The sequence below is a fragment of the Bison bison genome, unplaced genomic scaffold, assembly GCF_000754665.1.
Source record: "Bison bison bison isolate TAMUID 2011002044 unplaced genomic scaffold, Bison_UMD1.0 scf7180017864313, whole genome shotgun sequence".
Classification (NCBI taxonomy): domain Eukaryota; kingdom Metazoa; phylum Chordata; class Mammalia; order Artiodactyla; family Bovidae; genus Bison; species Bison bison.
The window spans coordinates 1,612,967-1,628,260 of NW_011494885.1; the positions used below are offsets into that span (position 1 = coordinate 1,612,967).

General features: G+C 52.9%; 1 protein-coding gene across 1 annotated transcript in view; it reads left to right on the top strand.

Annotated features, from left to right (window-relative positions):
• The first annotated feature begins 437 nt into the window (after positions 1-437).
• The window catches only part of CEACAM16 (carcinoembryonic antigen-related cell adhesion molecule 16), a 17,125-nt gene continuing 2,268 nt past the window's right edge, over positions 438-15,294 (top strand). The window contains exons 1-6 of the mRNA XM_010852685.1: positions 438-659; positions 7,254-7,332; positions 9,125-9,262; positions 10,522-10,866; positions 11,186-11,461; positions 12,898-13,176. Coding sequence (XP_010850987.1) covers positions 438-659; positions 7,254-7,332; positions 9,125-9,262; positions 10,522-10,866; positions 11,186-11,461; positions 12,898-13,176 — 1,339 coding nt within the window. The remainder of the gene's footprint in view (positions 660-7,253; positions 7,333-9,124; positions 9,263-10,521; positions 10,867-11,185; positions 11,462-12,897; positions 13,177-15,294) is intronic.

The following is a 15,294-nucleotide window of genomic DNA, read 5'->3' on the forward strand; positions in this document are numbered from 1 at the left end:
AAAAAGGTCAGGTCACACAGGCTGTAAAGGGACAAACTGGGAATGGAACCAAAGACTTTCTAACTCCAAGCTTTATCCTCTGCACGGTTCCAGTCTGAAAGGACGAGGGACCAGGATGTAACCCACACCCACTCAAATGCTGGGATCTGCGTGTCCAAGCAGAGGGGAATGCTTAATCCGAAGGAGGTATAGCCGATGGTGGAATTTCAGGCACTGGCCCAGTTTTTGGCCCGGTTAGGAAGAGACCAATGTCCTTGGCTGGGACTGGGAGCCCCCAGGCTCCTTGGCTCGCTCGGCCCCATCTCTGTCCACTAGGGGTCACTGCCCACCACCACCTACTTCCAATGAGTCCAGGGGCACCTCTAGACTCTCAGGCCTGTGGCTCCTTGTTTTATAAACGAGGAAGTGGCTGCGTGGGGAAGGAAGTGTGCTGGGCCATGACCAAGAATGATAATGATTCATGGGGAAAACCCTTCTCTCCCAAATTCAACCCCTTTGTGTGCAAACGGGCATTGCACTCTGAAAGAGACGGCCGGGATCAGATGGTGCGAGTAGCCTGGCCTCAGAGGTGTGGACGCCCCTTCACCGCCCTCCACACCTTTGATGGGGGTGCAGGTTGGATCCTCTACTCGGGAGAGGGGGCTGAGTCGAACCCCAAGGTACTTTTATCTGCTGGATGCACTGGGGTTCCACAGACGATTTCATCTGAGGAAAGCATTCCACTGAATGGAAGCAAACACATCTGAAGTGAAGCAAACACTTCAAAATATTGAGCCATTTTTTGATCTTGGCACAGGGAAACCCTTGAGGGGTGATGAAAGGGTTCTAAAACTATATTTGGGGGATGGCCGCATATTATGAATATTATGGGATGAATATTCCAAGGTGAATATTATGGGATGGAAAGTATGCCCCCCAGTGAAGCTAGCAAAGAGATTATGATGTTCAGGAGGTGACTGGAAATTTGGACCCATTGGGTATATGAAGATACTAAGGAATTGTTCACTGTTGGTTTTGTTTTCACTTTTTAGGTGAAACAATGACATTACAAGTATTTTTTTTTTTTAATGAGTCCTTACCTTTTTAATGAGTCCTTACCTTTTGAAAAGACCCTGGTGCTGGGAAAGATTGAAGGCAGGAGGAGAAGGGGACGACAGAGGATGAGATGGTTGGATGGCATCACTGACTCAATGGACATGAGTTGGAGCAAACTCTGGGAGTTGGTGATGGACAGGGAAGCCTGAAGTCCACGGGATCGCAAACAGTCGGACACCACTGAATGACTGAACTGAACTGAACTGAACCTTTTAGAGATACAGACTGAAGTATGAATAAAAGCAATACCATGGCTGAAATTTGCTTTCAAAATCAAATGGGAGAAGAGCATGGGCAGGGACAAGAAACAGGATTGGCCTGAGCTCGGGGGAAGGGCGTCCTGCCCTCTGTTTTGGATAAGCATGTAAAATCTGAAGTTTTCCAAAGCTTTTAAATTGCTTTAAACCATAACTCAAAATCCAAGTTCAGCCCCTTCCCATATTCTTGATGGGGAAAAATGAGGCCCAGAGAGTAAGGACATTTAGCCAGGTCGCCCCTCCCAGGCCCCTTCTGCTCTTTTGGGGTCCCCAGAGAACCCCGGCACTCTCTCTGCTCCCCTCCGCCTCCCTAATTCTGCCCTTCACTTCCAGGCCTTGACCACCTTCCAGAAAAACCCACCCCCTCACTCATGCCAACCTGGCCCCCTGTGGCCCCTCGCCCTACACCTAAACCCTTCCCTTCTGTTCCTGGAGAAGGGAATGGCAACCCACTCCAGTATTCTTGCCTGGAGAATCCCATGGACAGAGGAGAGCCTGGTGGGCTACAGTCCATGGGGTGGCAAAGAGTCGGACACGACTGAGCAACTTTCACTCACTTCACTCACTCTGTTCCTCATCGGCTCTTATCCCAAGTTCAAGCTTACCATCACGTGACTCATCTATAATGGGCCATCTTGTGTCCAAAGGGCCCTGTTCTGGGTCCCCTGCTCCTTTTTCTATTTTTTTCTTGGCTGTGCCACACGGCATGTGGGATTTTAGTTAGGGATCTTGGCTCTCCGACCAGGTGTTGAACTTGTGCCCCCTGCAGTGGAAGTGCAGTCTTAACCACTGGCCCACCAGGGAAGTCCCCTACCTCTTCTACAACCAGCTCCTCCTACTGTCCTGTCTCACCGAGTTCCAGCCACACCCCGTCTCCTTGCCTTCCTCACACTCATCCTCGCCCTTGCTGCCTCAGGGCCTTTGCACTTGCCCATTGTTATTTAGTCACTAAGTCACGTTGGACTCTTTTGCAACCCCATGGACTGTAGCCTGCCAGGCTCCTCTGTCCATGAGATTTTGCCCAGGCAAGAATACCGGAGTGGGTTGCCATTTTCTTCTCCAGGGGATCTTCCCAACCCAGGTATCCAACCCACGTCTCTTGAGTCTGCAGTATTGGCAGGGGGATTCTTTACCACTGAGCCACCTGGGAAGCCCAAGATTTCTGCCAAAAACACAGCTCTCCTAGATAGTCACAGTCTTCCTTGGTGTCCTCCTTCAGGTCTCAGCTCAAACATCACCTCCTAGAAAGATTCCCTGACCTCCCTCCCAACAGAGCACCCCCTGCCACTCCCAATCCTCTGGCCCTATCTCATATTTTTATAACACTTATCTCCACCTGACATGATATTCTCTATCAGTCTTTCCATTACGACCCGTCTCCCTCCAATAGGATTTAGCCCCACAAGGAGCGGGATGTTGCCTGTCTCCCCAGCCATCCTGGCAGGTAGTCAGTGTTCGATAAATATTTGTTCAATGATTGAATGACCTGGAAAAACCCAGGTGAATAAGGTGAGACTGGGATGGGGGCAGGGAGCAGGACAGGTATCCAGGCAACGGGAACAGCCAAGGTGAAAGTCTGAGGCTGGCCCCTCCAGTCCACTGTCCACCCCCCACCAGGCACAGTAGCCTGGACGTTCTTCCGAGGGTGAGGAATTAAGGGGACGTGGAGTTCTTTCTCCCCAACAACAGCCTCCCCAAGACCAAGCCCAGACCTTGCCAAGCCAGCACAGGAAGCCACACCCTGAAGTCAGATCCATGAGTAAATATTACAGCACCCTCAGCCTCGCCCTGGAGAGATAAGGGAAACAGAAAAGAGGGGTCCAGAAACCTGCTTCAGCCTTGCTAAGCGAGTAGCTCTCAGAGTGAGGGCTCCAACCAGAAGAACAGGGCAAGTGTCCTGGCATGAGAGCCCCAGCCACGAGTTCCACCTTAGGAATGTCGTCAGTCATGGGCGGAGTCTCGGAGAGGAGACAGAAAGGAGGAGGCCCAGGTCACCCCCAGCTCCCTAGGGCACTAATGACGTGGCTGGTGAGATAAGAGGGCAGGGGTCAGGGGACAGAGTGGACAAAATAAAGTCAGAGAACTTTGTCCCCAGCTGCAGAGAAGAGTAAGGCCCTGCCCACTTCAATTTCCCAAAGCTAAGGTCTGGGCCTCAGTTTCTTTGTCTGCAAAATGGGTTTTCAGGGAGGGAGGGTGATGCTGGTTGAGACAATAGGTAAAGCCAATAATGTCAAAATAATGCATAAATCATTAGTAAAATATATCAGTGACCCAACCACTTCTCCCCTCCGTGGGCCAGCCATGCATACACTTTAAAACGTTTTGGTATCACATGAAGAATAATAAAAAGAAACAGGTGAAACAAATTTATGTCACCCAACATAGGCAAAATGTTATCATCTCAACATGCTAAGTCTCTTTAGTCGTGTTCAACTCTGTGTGACCCCACTGACTGTAGCCTGCCAGGCTCCTCTGTTCATGGGATTCTTCAGGCAAGAATACTGGAGTGGGTTGCCATACCCTCCTCCAGGGGATCTTCCTGATCCAGGGATCAAACCCATGTCTCTTATGTCTCCTGCATTGGTAGGTGGGTTCTTTATCACTGGCTCCCATCATTTAAACATGGACTCAATATAAAAAGTGAACAATAGGTTTTGCATTCTTTGTGTATGTGTCTGTAATAAATCTTCAATATTTTTGTGAGCTTTTGTTCCTTTTCACTTTCAGGGTTGTTTGTTTTTTTTTTTTTTCCCCAGTTTTATTAGGAAAAACCTTATATAGGGAGTTCCCTCATGGTCTCCATGCTCTCACTGTAGAGGGCCTGGGTTCAAATCCTGGTCAGGAAACTAAGATCCCTTAAGCCAGGCAGCATGGCCAAAAAGGAAAAAGAAAGACAAAGTTGAATATATCACTGTTTAAGGTGCACAGCAAGATGGTTTGATTTACATATTTTGTGAAATGATTGTCACAACAGGTTTAGTTAAGCCTATCGCTTCCTATAAATACAATTTAAAAAGAGAAAAATAATTTTAAATTTATAGATGTTATAAGACATGACATGTTATAAGACATGTTATAAGACATCTCCACTTCTCCTTCCTCATCCTCTTCAAAATTTTATCACGCATGCATGCACGCAAGCATGCTCAGTCGTGTCTGACTCTTTGCAACCCCATGAACTGTAGCCGCCCAGGCTCTTCTGTCCATGGGGTTTTCCAAGCAAGAATTACTGGAGCGGGTTGCCATTTCCTTCTCCAGGGGATCTTCTCGACCCAGGAACGGAACCCACGTCTCCTGCATTGCAGGCAGATTCTTTACCACTGTGCCACCTAAGAAGCCCATGCTTTTAATTATATCAATAATTAGTGTTTGCACCATTATGATGACAACGTAAATAATGTTCACTGCAGGACCTGTTAGGATACTGTGATTACGTGTCTTTTCTCTTAGTTGAAGTGTAATTGACCTGCGACACTGTTCGTTTCAGATGCACAACATAATGATCCAACACTTCTGTATATTACAAAACGATCGCCTCTTCGGTGTGTACTTTTCACTCAGAGCTCATCTAAACTCGGAGAAGCTAATCGCAGTGACTGCCACACTGGATGAGATGGTTGGATGGCATCACTGACTCAATGGACATGAGTTTCAGCAAACTCTGGGAGATGCTGAAGAATAGGTAAGCCTGTCGTGCTGCGGTTCATGGGGTCACAAAGAGTCAGACACAACTGAGTGACCGAACCACCACCACCACGCTGGACAGCGTGTCCAAACTTCTGTAGTCACCCCACTGCCTCCCAGCATCTGCTGTCACCTCCCACAGTCTGTGCCCCACACACAGCCAGAAGACCCTATTAACACCTAAGTCAGCTCCCATGCCTTCTCTGCTCACATCTCTCCCAGGGCTCCTATCTCAGAGTGAAAGCCAAAGTCCTCCTGTGGCCCACAAGGCCCTGCAGGATCCGCCCATGTTTCCTCTGTGCCCCTCTCCGCTCACCGTACTCCAGCCACACCAGCCTCCCACTCACCAAAACACGGCTGCCTCGGGGCCTCTGCACTTGCTCACTTGCTGTTCTGTCTGCCTGGAATGCTTTTCCCCCAGAATCCCCCAGATTCAATTTTCCCTCATTGAGTCTCTACTCTGATGTCACCTCCTAAAACATCTTCTGTTGACCCTACATAAACCACTGCCCCAGGTACCTCCATCCCCTCTCCTGCTTTGTTCCTCTGCATCACATTATCTCCACCTGATATATTACATCTATTTATTTGTCAGCTGACTATCGCCCCAAACAAAAGGTCAGCTCTATGGGGCAGGGATTTTTCCAGTCTTATTCGTAGCTGTAAACCAGCACCTAGCACAGTGCCCGGCACCTAGGAGATGCTCAATAAATGTTTGTTGAAAGGTGAATGAATGATGGCCCCTGAGTACCCAGTGCCCACTCTGGAGTAGGCATGGCACTGAGCCCATGCACCTGGTCTCCCTCACCCCCAGAGAAACCCCAGAGAGGTCAGTATCATGATCACCTACCAGCCACCTGCCAGACAGGCAAAGGCCCCTGCCCAGGATGGCCAGGTTTACTTTCTGCCCAGCTCTGGGCCTGGCACATAGTAGGTGCTCAAGAAACCACAGCACTCAATTGGACCAAAAGTCCAGGCTCATGTCTGGGAGCACCAGGGGGAGGGGCTGGGGAGATGGAGCCAGGACTGAATCAGGAAGCACAAGGACCACAGAGAGAGGAGGGTCTGTGTGTTGCTGAGAGTGGTAGGGAGCCATGGTGGAGTCTGGACAAAAGCCAGGATCTGTCCTCAAGACTCTCAGAGCCAAAGCCTCTTCTCGCTACTCAGCCAGACGGCAAATCCCCAGAAGCCCAGACCTCCCTGGAGACTCCTCTGTCTGTGTCATCCGCCCCTGGTGTCCAGTTCCACAAACACTCTCAGCCTCTGCTCCATCATCCGATCCTGTGCTGGGCAGTGCGGGGGACATGGTGATGCCCACAGCACAGCGGCCCCAGTCCTGCCCTCCCACGACTCAGTCACTTTGAAGAAACAGATCTACCCCCTGACAGTGAAGACCCAAGGTGGTCAGGGCTGGGACTGACTGGGGATGAGGGGCGCACCTCATGAAGTCTAGGAGTCCAGGAGGGCTTCCTGGAGGAGGAGGGGGAGTTGTTGAATAGGCAGTGAACTAGAGCAGGGGGAAGCAGGGATGTGCTGGGTGGAGAGAGTGGTAGTGAAGCAGAATAACTGGAGCAGAGTTCCCAGAAGGAACGGGTGTTCAAGCACGCAGGGGCCAGGCCATACGGGGCCACAGTGACGAGCTGGGCTTTCTCCTGAGGGCATAGCTTTCTTCTGAGGAGCCGTAGCAGGTTCTGGGCACTGAGAGGGAGCCAAACCAGGGTCAGAGACCAGGGAGGAGTTGGGGAGGGGAAGCCAGATGAGGGGGCCCGTGCAGGTTGGGGAGACGTGGACTAAGGCAGGAGCCACAGGGAGAGAGACAAAGACGCATAGGGCATTTAAGAAGCAGGCATGATAGAGTGTGGCATGCGGTGGCAGGGGTGGGGGGGTAGATTAGAATCAGGGACAAGGCCCCGTCTCTGCCCCAGTGACGGTAGACGGTGGCGCCATCTCTGATGAGAGGGTGGGGAAGAGGAGCAGGTCTAGGGGAAGATCTCGAGGTCAATCTGGGACGGGGTGAGCAAGAGGTGCCCAGGGACATCCGGGGAGGTGGGGAGGGGGAAGCATCCTGAATGATATCCTGAGCCCCTGGATGAGGTTCCCAGGGCTCAGGGGAGAGGGCTGGGCTAGGACAGAGAAGGGTGAGTTGAGGTCACAGGAGGGATGGGGGGAGTATGCCAGGTCACCCACAACTCACCTGGCTGCACCCACCCCTCTCAGCTCACACTGTCCTCCACGTCAGAGCCCCGCCCTGCCAGGGCAGCTGAGGACACAGTGCTGGAGGAGCAAATCAGGACAGGTGAGCCACAGGTATGGCCCCCGGCCCAGAAGCAGGATGCTGGAGCCTCAGAGACACCAGGATCCAGACGCCATCGAGATACTGATAACACATTTGTCAAGAACAAATGTTCTTGACTTGGTGGCGGGGGGTGCTTTCCACCCCTGCCCCATCCCCCCACAGCCTCTACCAAGCATCACCTTCCCAGAGACAGCCTCCCTGCCCCACCACCTCTGGCCCCAATTCCAAAATCGCCAGCCCCCTTCCTGGCTTGATTTTTCCCCACAGCACTTATCTCCATCCGACATGGGATAGATTTTATGTTTGGTTTGTTTACCCACAAATCTCAGCCCTACAAGGGCAGGGATTCTACCTACTAGCCCCAGGACAGTGCTTGGCAGACCAACAATGCTGATTAAATATTTGTAGGGTGAATGAATGAGCATCTTTTTTAAAAATATATATTTTATTTGTTTATTTGGCTGCACCAGGTCTTAGTTACAGCATGTGGGATCTAGTTCCCTCACCAGGGATCGAACTTGGGCCCCCTGCATTGGGAGCATGGAGTCTTAGCCACTGGATCACCAGGGAAGTCCCTGAGTGATTTCTTCTTGACCCTCTGCTCCGTGCCAGGCATCATGGTAAGTACTTTACACAAGTTCATTCATTTCATCCTTCCAACAGCCCATGACGTGGGTATTATCATCACTCCCATTTTACAGATGAGGAAACTGAGGCCCAGTGGGCTCTATAACTTGCCTATGGTCATGGAAACTAGGAACAGTGGAACTAGGTCCAATAACACCAACCACCCCTTGTGTTTGGAACCCAACTCTGCCAGGTGCTAAGTTCCTGATATGTGGCATCTCACTAACCACTCAACAACCCTGATTAGAGTCTATACATCCCTGGTTTTCAGAGCAGTCAACAGAGACTCAGGAAGAGGCTGCTTCCAGCCTCACTTCCAGAAAGTGTACAGCCAAGGTCAAGACTCTCTCTGGCCCCAAAGGGTTCGCATATGCCCATTTCACAGACAGAAAGAACAAGGCTTCAAGGGAAGAAGAGAGAGAATGTGGATTGCTCAGCCCCATGTAGGAAACCAACAGGAAACACGGCCCCTGGGACTTCCAGTGGTTAAGATCCCACACTTCCAATGCAGGGGGAACCCAGTCAATCCCTGGTCAGAGAACTTGGACCCTATGCCGCCACTAAAGATCCTGCCTCCCACAACGAAGATTAAAGATCCTATGTGCCGCATCTGAGAACCGGTGCAGTCAAATAAATAAGTATGTATAAAAAACAAACAAAAAACAGGGCCCCAGAGATAGTGTACAGTCATTGGCCTCCTTCCCTTCTGTGTGGGTTCAGAAACAGAGCAGAGTTCAGAACCCCCTGCCTGCAGGAACTTGGGCAAGTCAGAACCTTTACCCCATGCCTCAGTTTCCCCATCTGCCTGCTCTGACAGTGATCGCATCACAGGGCAGCCACTGAGATGAAACCTGAGGGTCACCCGCAGCTTTGGGCCTGGGAAAACGGCAGTCACTGTGGATGTGTTTTATCCCTCGGTGTCCCCCCCAAGTCGGCCTGCGCCGTGGGTAAGAACTGCCCTAAAATCTTCCCCTGGCCCTCCTCCCACCTCCCTGGTGACCTGTTTCTTCTCCCGGTACCAAACCCGGGCCCTCGGCACAAAGAAGGGCAGGCAGCGCCCCAGGAGGCCTGACCAGGTCGTGGCCCCTGGCCCGTGCCTGCCACACCCGCTCTGGTACCCAAACGGGGCCCCAGATCCTCGGTGACTCGATCCCTCCAAATTCAGGTGATCTCCCCCAGCTCCAAATCACCGAATCCTCCCAGGTCCAGCGCCAGACGGAGCCAAACCCCAACCAGGAAGGGCCTCGGAGCGCCGGGCCGCCAACGCCGTTGTCTCCAAGAGCCGGCTTTGGGGTGAAAGATGGTGCTGATCCGAAGCAGATGGCTCCTTCTCAGTGGTGAGCGAGAATGGCACCCCTAGAGCCTTAGCCCCATGGTCTCAGGGAAGGGAGGGGAGCCTGGGGAGGGAAGATGTGAGCCAGAAACCCAGCAGGTAGGGGCGACAGCTCTGCTTCATGCAGGCACAATTTGCTCCTCCAAGAATCACCAGTGTGGGGCAGGCCGGGGACTGTCACCCAAAGATATTTTTGAGGTAACTTTGAAGATTTCTAAAACTGGGGTGTAAGTTAGGGTTAGGGAGCCACTGCTGTGCTTCATTCATGTAGCAAACCCTTACTGAGCTACAGAAGCCTTAACTACCATGAGTTGTAATCAACAGCTCAGCCCCTCCCTCAGGATGTGGTTTGGGCAGTTGCTTTCCTCTTCTCAGCCTCAGTTTCCTCATCTATGAAATGGGTCTAACTCCTGGGGTCATTTGAAGGTCATACCCAGCAGCATTTACTACCATCTACTGGGTGTTGTCCTATACACTTTTTGTGTATTCATAACCACCCCACCCATGACCCCCACTCCATAGACCAGAAGCCTGAGGTTCAGAGAGGTGAAGTCGCTGGTCAGGGTCACACAGCCAGAAAGCGACAGGGCTGAGTGCTAGATCCAGAGCCCTAGCTCGTAGCCAGGCTCCATCAGCATGGAAAGTACCAGAAACCAGGCCAGGCCTGTAAACACTTCTTACGTGAGAACCGCCACAGCTTCCTGATCCAGTCAGCCACGCACAGTTCCATCCCAGGCAGACCCGACCAGCTAGTCGGGTTTGGGGCTTATCTCCTGGGTTGAGAACAGAAGGGGTGGAGTGGATTAATCACAGCCCTACTTTCTGCTGTGGTTGAGCCTGGGGAGGCAAGGGAAGGGCACCCAACCGGGAGCTGGGGTTCCCAGGGGGGCTGGATGAGGCAGCTTAATCTTGTAAGTGGAGGCCTGATGACTCTCACGGCCGGGGAAAACCCTCTGGATCTTGTCCCAGGTCCCATAGGCTGAGTGGGTGCTGTGAGCTTGCTATGAGCAAGGCCTATGCTAGATCCTTAGCACAGCCCATCAAATCTGGTCCTCAGATCACAGCCCCTATCCTCCCAGGACTAAGACCCCCTTTAGCACCTGGCTAACAGTTACTGAGCCCTTACTGTATGGAAGGAACACATGTGCCAGGAGCCCATTGTCTCGTCCCCCATCAAACGTGGGGAGTGGTCAAGCCTGCCTCACCCCACCCCTCTGGCTCCTTTTCAGCCGCGATCCTGAGTGCGGGGGCCGAGATCATTATCACCCCCGAGCCTGCCCAGCCAGCCGAGGGCGACAACGTCACTCTGGCTGTCCAAGGGCTTTCGGGGGAACTGCTGGCCTACAACTGGTACGCGGGGCCCACGCTCAGCCTGTCTTACCTGGTAGCCAGCTACATTGTAAGCACAGGCGATGAGACCCCTGGCCCAGCCCACACGGGGCGGGAGGCTGTGCGCCCCGACGGTGGCCTGGACATCCAGGGTGCCCTGCCTGGGCACTCGGGCACCTACATCCTGCAGACTCTCAACAGGCAATTTCAGACGGAGGTGGGCTACGGACACATGCAGGTCTATGGTGAGACACCCCAGAGAGCCCCCTCTACCCTAGCTGGGTTTTCCCATCTTCTGCCCAGTCCTTCTTTAAAAATAAATAAATAAATAAATAAAAAATGTGCCATCAAAAAAAAGAGAAAAAGTCCTAAAATAACATTAAAATGCTCACCTCCTCCCAGATGGCTTCCAGGATTAAACCTCCCTCTCATCCTGTTCTTTGCCCCTCTGGCTGGGGTTTCAGGGGTAGTGCTGGGATCCAGCCATGCCCCCTGCCTGGGGAGGGGGAGACCCTGGGAGCAGGCAGTGCCCGGCCCCCTCCCCCTCTGTCTCTTGTCCCACAGAGATCCTGGCCCAGCCCGTGGTCGTGGCCAACAGCACGGCCTTGGTGGAGCGCCGGGACACCCTACACCTGACGTGCAGCAGCCCCAGCCCTGCTGAGGTCCGATGGTTCTTCAACGGCGACGCCTTGCCCATCGCCGTGCGCCTTGGCCTGTCCCCCGACGGCCGGGTGCTGACCCGGCATGGCATCCGCAGGGAGGAGGCCGGCGCCTACCAGTGTGAGGTCTGGAACCCTGTCAGTGTCAGCCGCAGCGAGCCCGTCAACCTGACCGTGTACTGTGAGTCCTCCCGGCCCAGCCCCCAGCCTCGTAGATGGGGAAACTGAGCCCAGGAGAGGGTGCCTGAGGGCACACAGCGAGTCAGTAGGCCAGCTGGGGTTAGAAACCAAAGAGTCCCCTCAAAATGCACTCGACCCATCTCCAAAGGACAAGAAGACCACGTTTGAAATTGAATCATCTTTCCCTTTGAATCGATACCTCCAGGACTGGTTGTTTTCAAAAGGGAGAGGGGACATGAATGGTGGAATGGGAGGGGGAATAAAATTAAAAATATAACCAAAGTATGGAGTCATCTCCAGGAGTAGCAGATACACCATGTAGCATTCAGAGAAAGGGCTTCCCAGGTGGCTCAGTGGTAAAGAATCCACCTGCCAATGCAGGAGATGCAGATCCGATCCCTGGGTCGGGAAGATCCCCTGGAGAAGGGAATGGCAACCCACTCCAGTATTCTTGCCTGGGAAATCCCACGGACAGAGGAGCTTGGGGGGGGTGGGCTACAGTCCATGGAGTCACAAAAGAGTCCAACACGACTGAGCGACTAAACGAGAACAACAACCCAGAGAAAAGAAATCACTCAGGTACACAAGGGATGGCAATGTAGAACAACTTAGAACCTAGAATCCTACAACCAGGGAATTCTAGATTTGAGAAGCTCTGGATTCTAGACTCTGAGAACCCCAGAAACTCTAGAGGCAGAGATTCTTAGACTGTAATTCTAAAAACTTAGAGCTGCCCAACCCTGCTGCTGCTGCTTAAGTCACTTCAGTCGTGTCCAACTCTGCGACCCCACAGACGGCAGCCCACCAGGCTCCCCCGTCCCTGGGATTCTCTAGACAAGAACACTGGAGTGGGTTGCCATTTCCTTCTCCAATTGCATGAAAGTGAAAAGTCAAAGTGAAGTCGCTCAGTCGTGTCCGACTCTTAGCAACCCCATGGACTACAGCCCACCTGGCTCCTCCGTCCATGGGATTTTCCAGGCAAGAGTACTGGAGTGGGGTGCCATTACCTTCTCCGTGCCCAACCCTAGAATCTTAGAAACATAGATTTCTAGACTCTTAGCCTCCTAGAACATAGAAACACCTGCTCTTGGAACCCTAGAATTCTAGATTCTTAGAATGGCTTATCGGAAACCAATCATTTAGACCTTTTTTTCCCTTAATGAACCCGTAGATGTCAAAAACATCTTGCAGTGTTTTTGTGCAGTGCCCCAACGTCGTTTTTCTACAGAAAAGACAACTGAAATCCCCTGAGAGGGAAAGTGATCGTCAAGATCTTAGGGCAAGTTAGAGATCCATGTGGGATTTGCAAAGGCCAGAGCACTTTTTTCCTCCAGATTTTCCCAGGGGCCCCTCCTGGTGGAAAGAAAGCCAGGCGGGTGCCCGCCTCGACGGCCCTCTCCCTCCACTGCCCCGTTTGTCTCCCTCCCACCCTCACAGTTGGCCCAGAACGCGTGGCCATACTCCAGGACTCCACGACCCGCACAGGCTGCACCATCAAAGTCGACTTCAACACATCCCTCACACTGTGGTGTGTGTCCCGGTCCTGCCCGGAGCCCGAGTATGTGTGGACCTTCAATGGGCGGGCCTTAAAGAGCGACCAAGACCACCTGAACATCAGTAGCATGACAGCCACCCAGGAGGGCACGTACACGTGTATTGCTAAGAACCCCAAGACCCTGCTCTCTGGATCTGCCTCAGTGGTGGTCAAACTCTCTGGTGAGTCGCCCCCAGCCTGGCCACCACCCCCTCCCCTTGGAGGCCCAGTTGGACCCCAGCTTTGGCTGCTCCACCCACCATTCTGCTGCCCTTTGCCCAACAGATGATGGGAAAGGGAGAGATTCTCACCCCATTCATTGGCCAAAGGACAAAGCGGCATTTCAGGTGGACTCTCTTCATCCCCAGGTCACAAAAGGAAGGCAGTCTGTGCCTTATCACACCCCCCTCCCCCGAAAAAAAAATCGACATATCAGACTCTCTTCCTTGAGGGGTGGCAAAGCCAGAAACGGGCCACGTGTTCCAAAACGTGCAGCGGTAGAGTGGAAAAGCATTCGATGTCCCTTTACATGAATGCCCCTGTTTTAAATTCAGTCTGTCACAGCAGCTGCAGGCTGGACCCCATCCCTGCCGCAGAAACAGCTGAACCTCCGCGCAGCCAACTCAATTATTCAGTTATCTGGCGCGGATGCTGGTGTGCGCATGCACACACCCTCACACAGGCAAACGCGCTCCCGGGAAAATTACAGCCATTTATTGGCAAATGGAAAAACACAGCGAGAGAGGCACTGTCTTGCCTCTGTCCTTAAACAACCTGGCAGTGGGGGTAGCATGGACACAGCTGGTGTTCTCAGAGCCATCAGGATCCTCAGGGGACGTCTGCTCATCCCCTGGGGATGGTGGCTTTGAACATGAGGGCCTCATTCATTCCGCCTTGGTTCCTTCCCAAGTGGCCACCATCCCCCGGGGACAGGGGGAACAACCCTTCCCTCCCTCGTGCCTCCCTCCTACTCACAGGCTGGGTCTCATCCAAGGGGTGGAATCTCTTTCACCCAAAGCAGAAATGGCATCCCCAGAGGTAAGTGTACCTCCTGCCCCACCCTACGGGGGGCCTTGGCAGCTGGTCTTGGCAAGAGACAGGGGGGTGGACCAAATGACCTGAGGCGCTGCCCAGAGCCCTGTCTCTGCAGGTCAAGATAGGGGTGTCCAAGCTGTGCAGGTATGTGCAGGGAGTGGGCACAGCACCCCCAAGGGCCTCCTGAACTGTTGGCCACCCTGTGGCAGGTACCAAGGGGGGAGACAGAGGAAAGGGAGCCACAACCCTGCCCCCACCTGGTCTGATGGAGGAGACATGGTCTCTGCCCTCAGAGAGACGGTCTTGAATTAGGGAAGAAGCCTCCCTATTCAAGAGCTGCCAGTCAGAGAGAAGAGGCAACGCCTCACAGGCCACCCGAGCAGTGATGAAGACGGCATGACTTCTGATCAGATGGAGGAGACACAGCGGGCACTGAAGCAGATTTTGTATTCTGATGGGGGAGACAGGGTCTTAAAGAGACATGGCTTTTTTTTCTTTGAGAATTCCTAGTCTGATGGGGGAAACACAGTTTCCACTTTTGGGGGTACTCCCAATCTGATGGGGGAGTACAGGCCCCCCACTTTCTAGGAATTTCCAGTCTGATGGGATAGACATGCCCCCCGTTCAACTTCTGGGGTCCCCAGCTGACTGGAAAGACCCAACCCAATAATAAATTGGAATTTCCAATCTGATGGAGGAGACATGGCCTCCACTCTGTGCAATCTTTCAATCTAATGGGGAACTATAGCTCCCCCTATTCTGAGGCCTTGCAACTCACAGAAAAGACAATACCTGGAGCTCATAGCTCCCAACGATCTAATGGGGGAGACACGGCCCCCATAACCTGAGAATTTCCAATCTGATGGGGGAGATGCAGCCCCTGGACTTTTAACAATTTCCAATCTGATGGAGGAGACATGACTTGGCCCTCTAGGGTCTTCCAGTTTAATGGAGAGAGATAGTCCCCCAAGAGCTGGAAATTCTTAGTCTAATGGGAGAGAGACGGCCCCCACGCACGGGGGTCTCCCAAACTGATGAGGGAAAATGCAGCTCCCTGGTGGGCAGGCATTGTTGCGACACAAAATCCACCTCCAGTGCCACACAAGTCACCACCTCCTTCCTCTGTCTCCCTCCTGGCACCCCAGCACGGGGAGGGCCAGTCAGTTGGGGGAGGCATAGATGAGCTGGCTGGGGGTGGGCGGGGGGCGCTGTGACCCATGCAGGCCCAGCTGACCCAGCAACCCTCGCTGTCTCCCCAGCGGCCA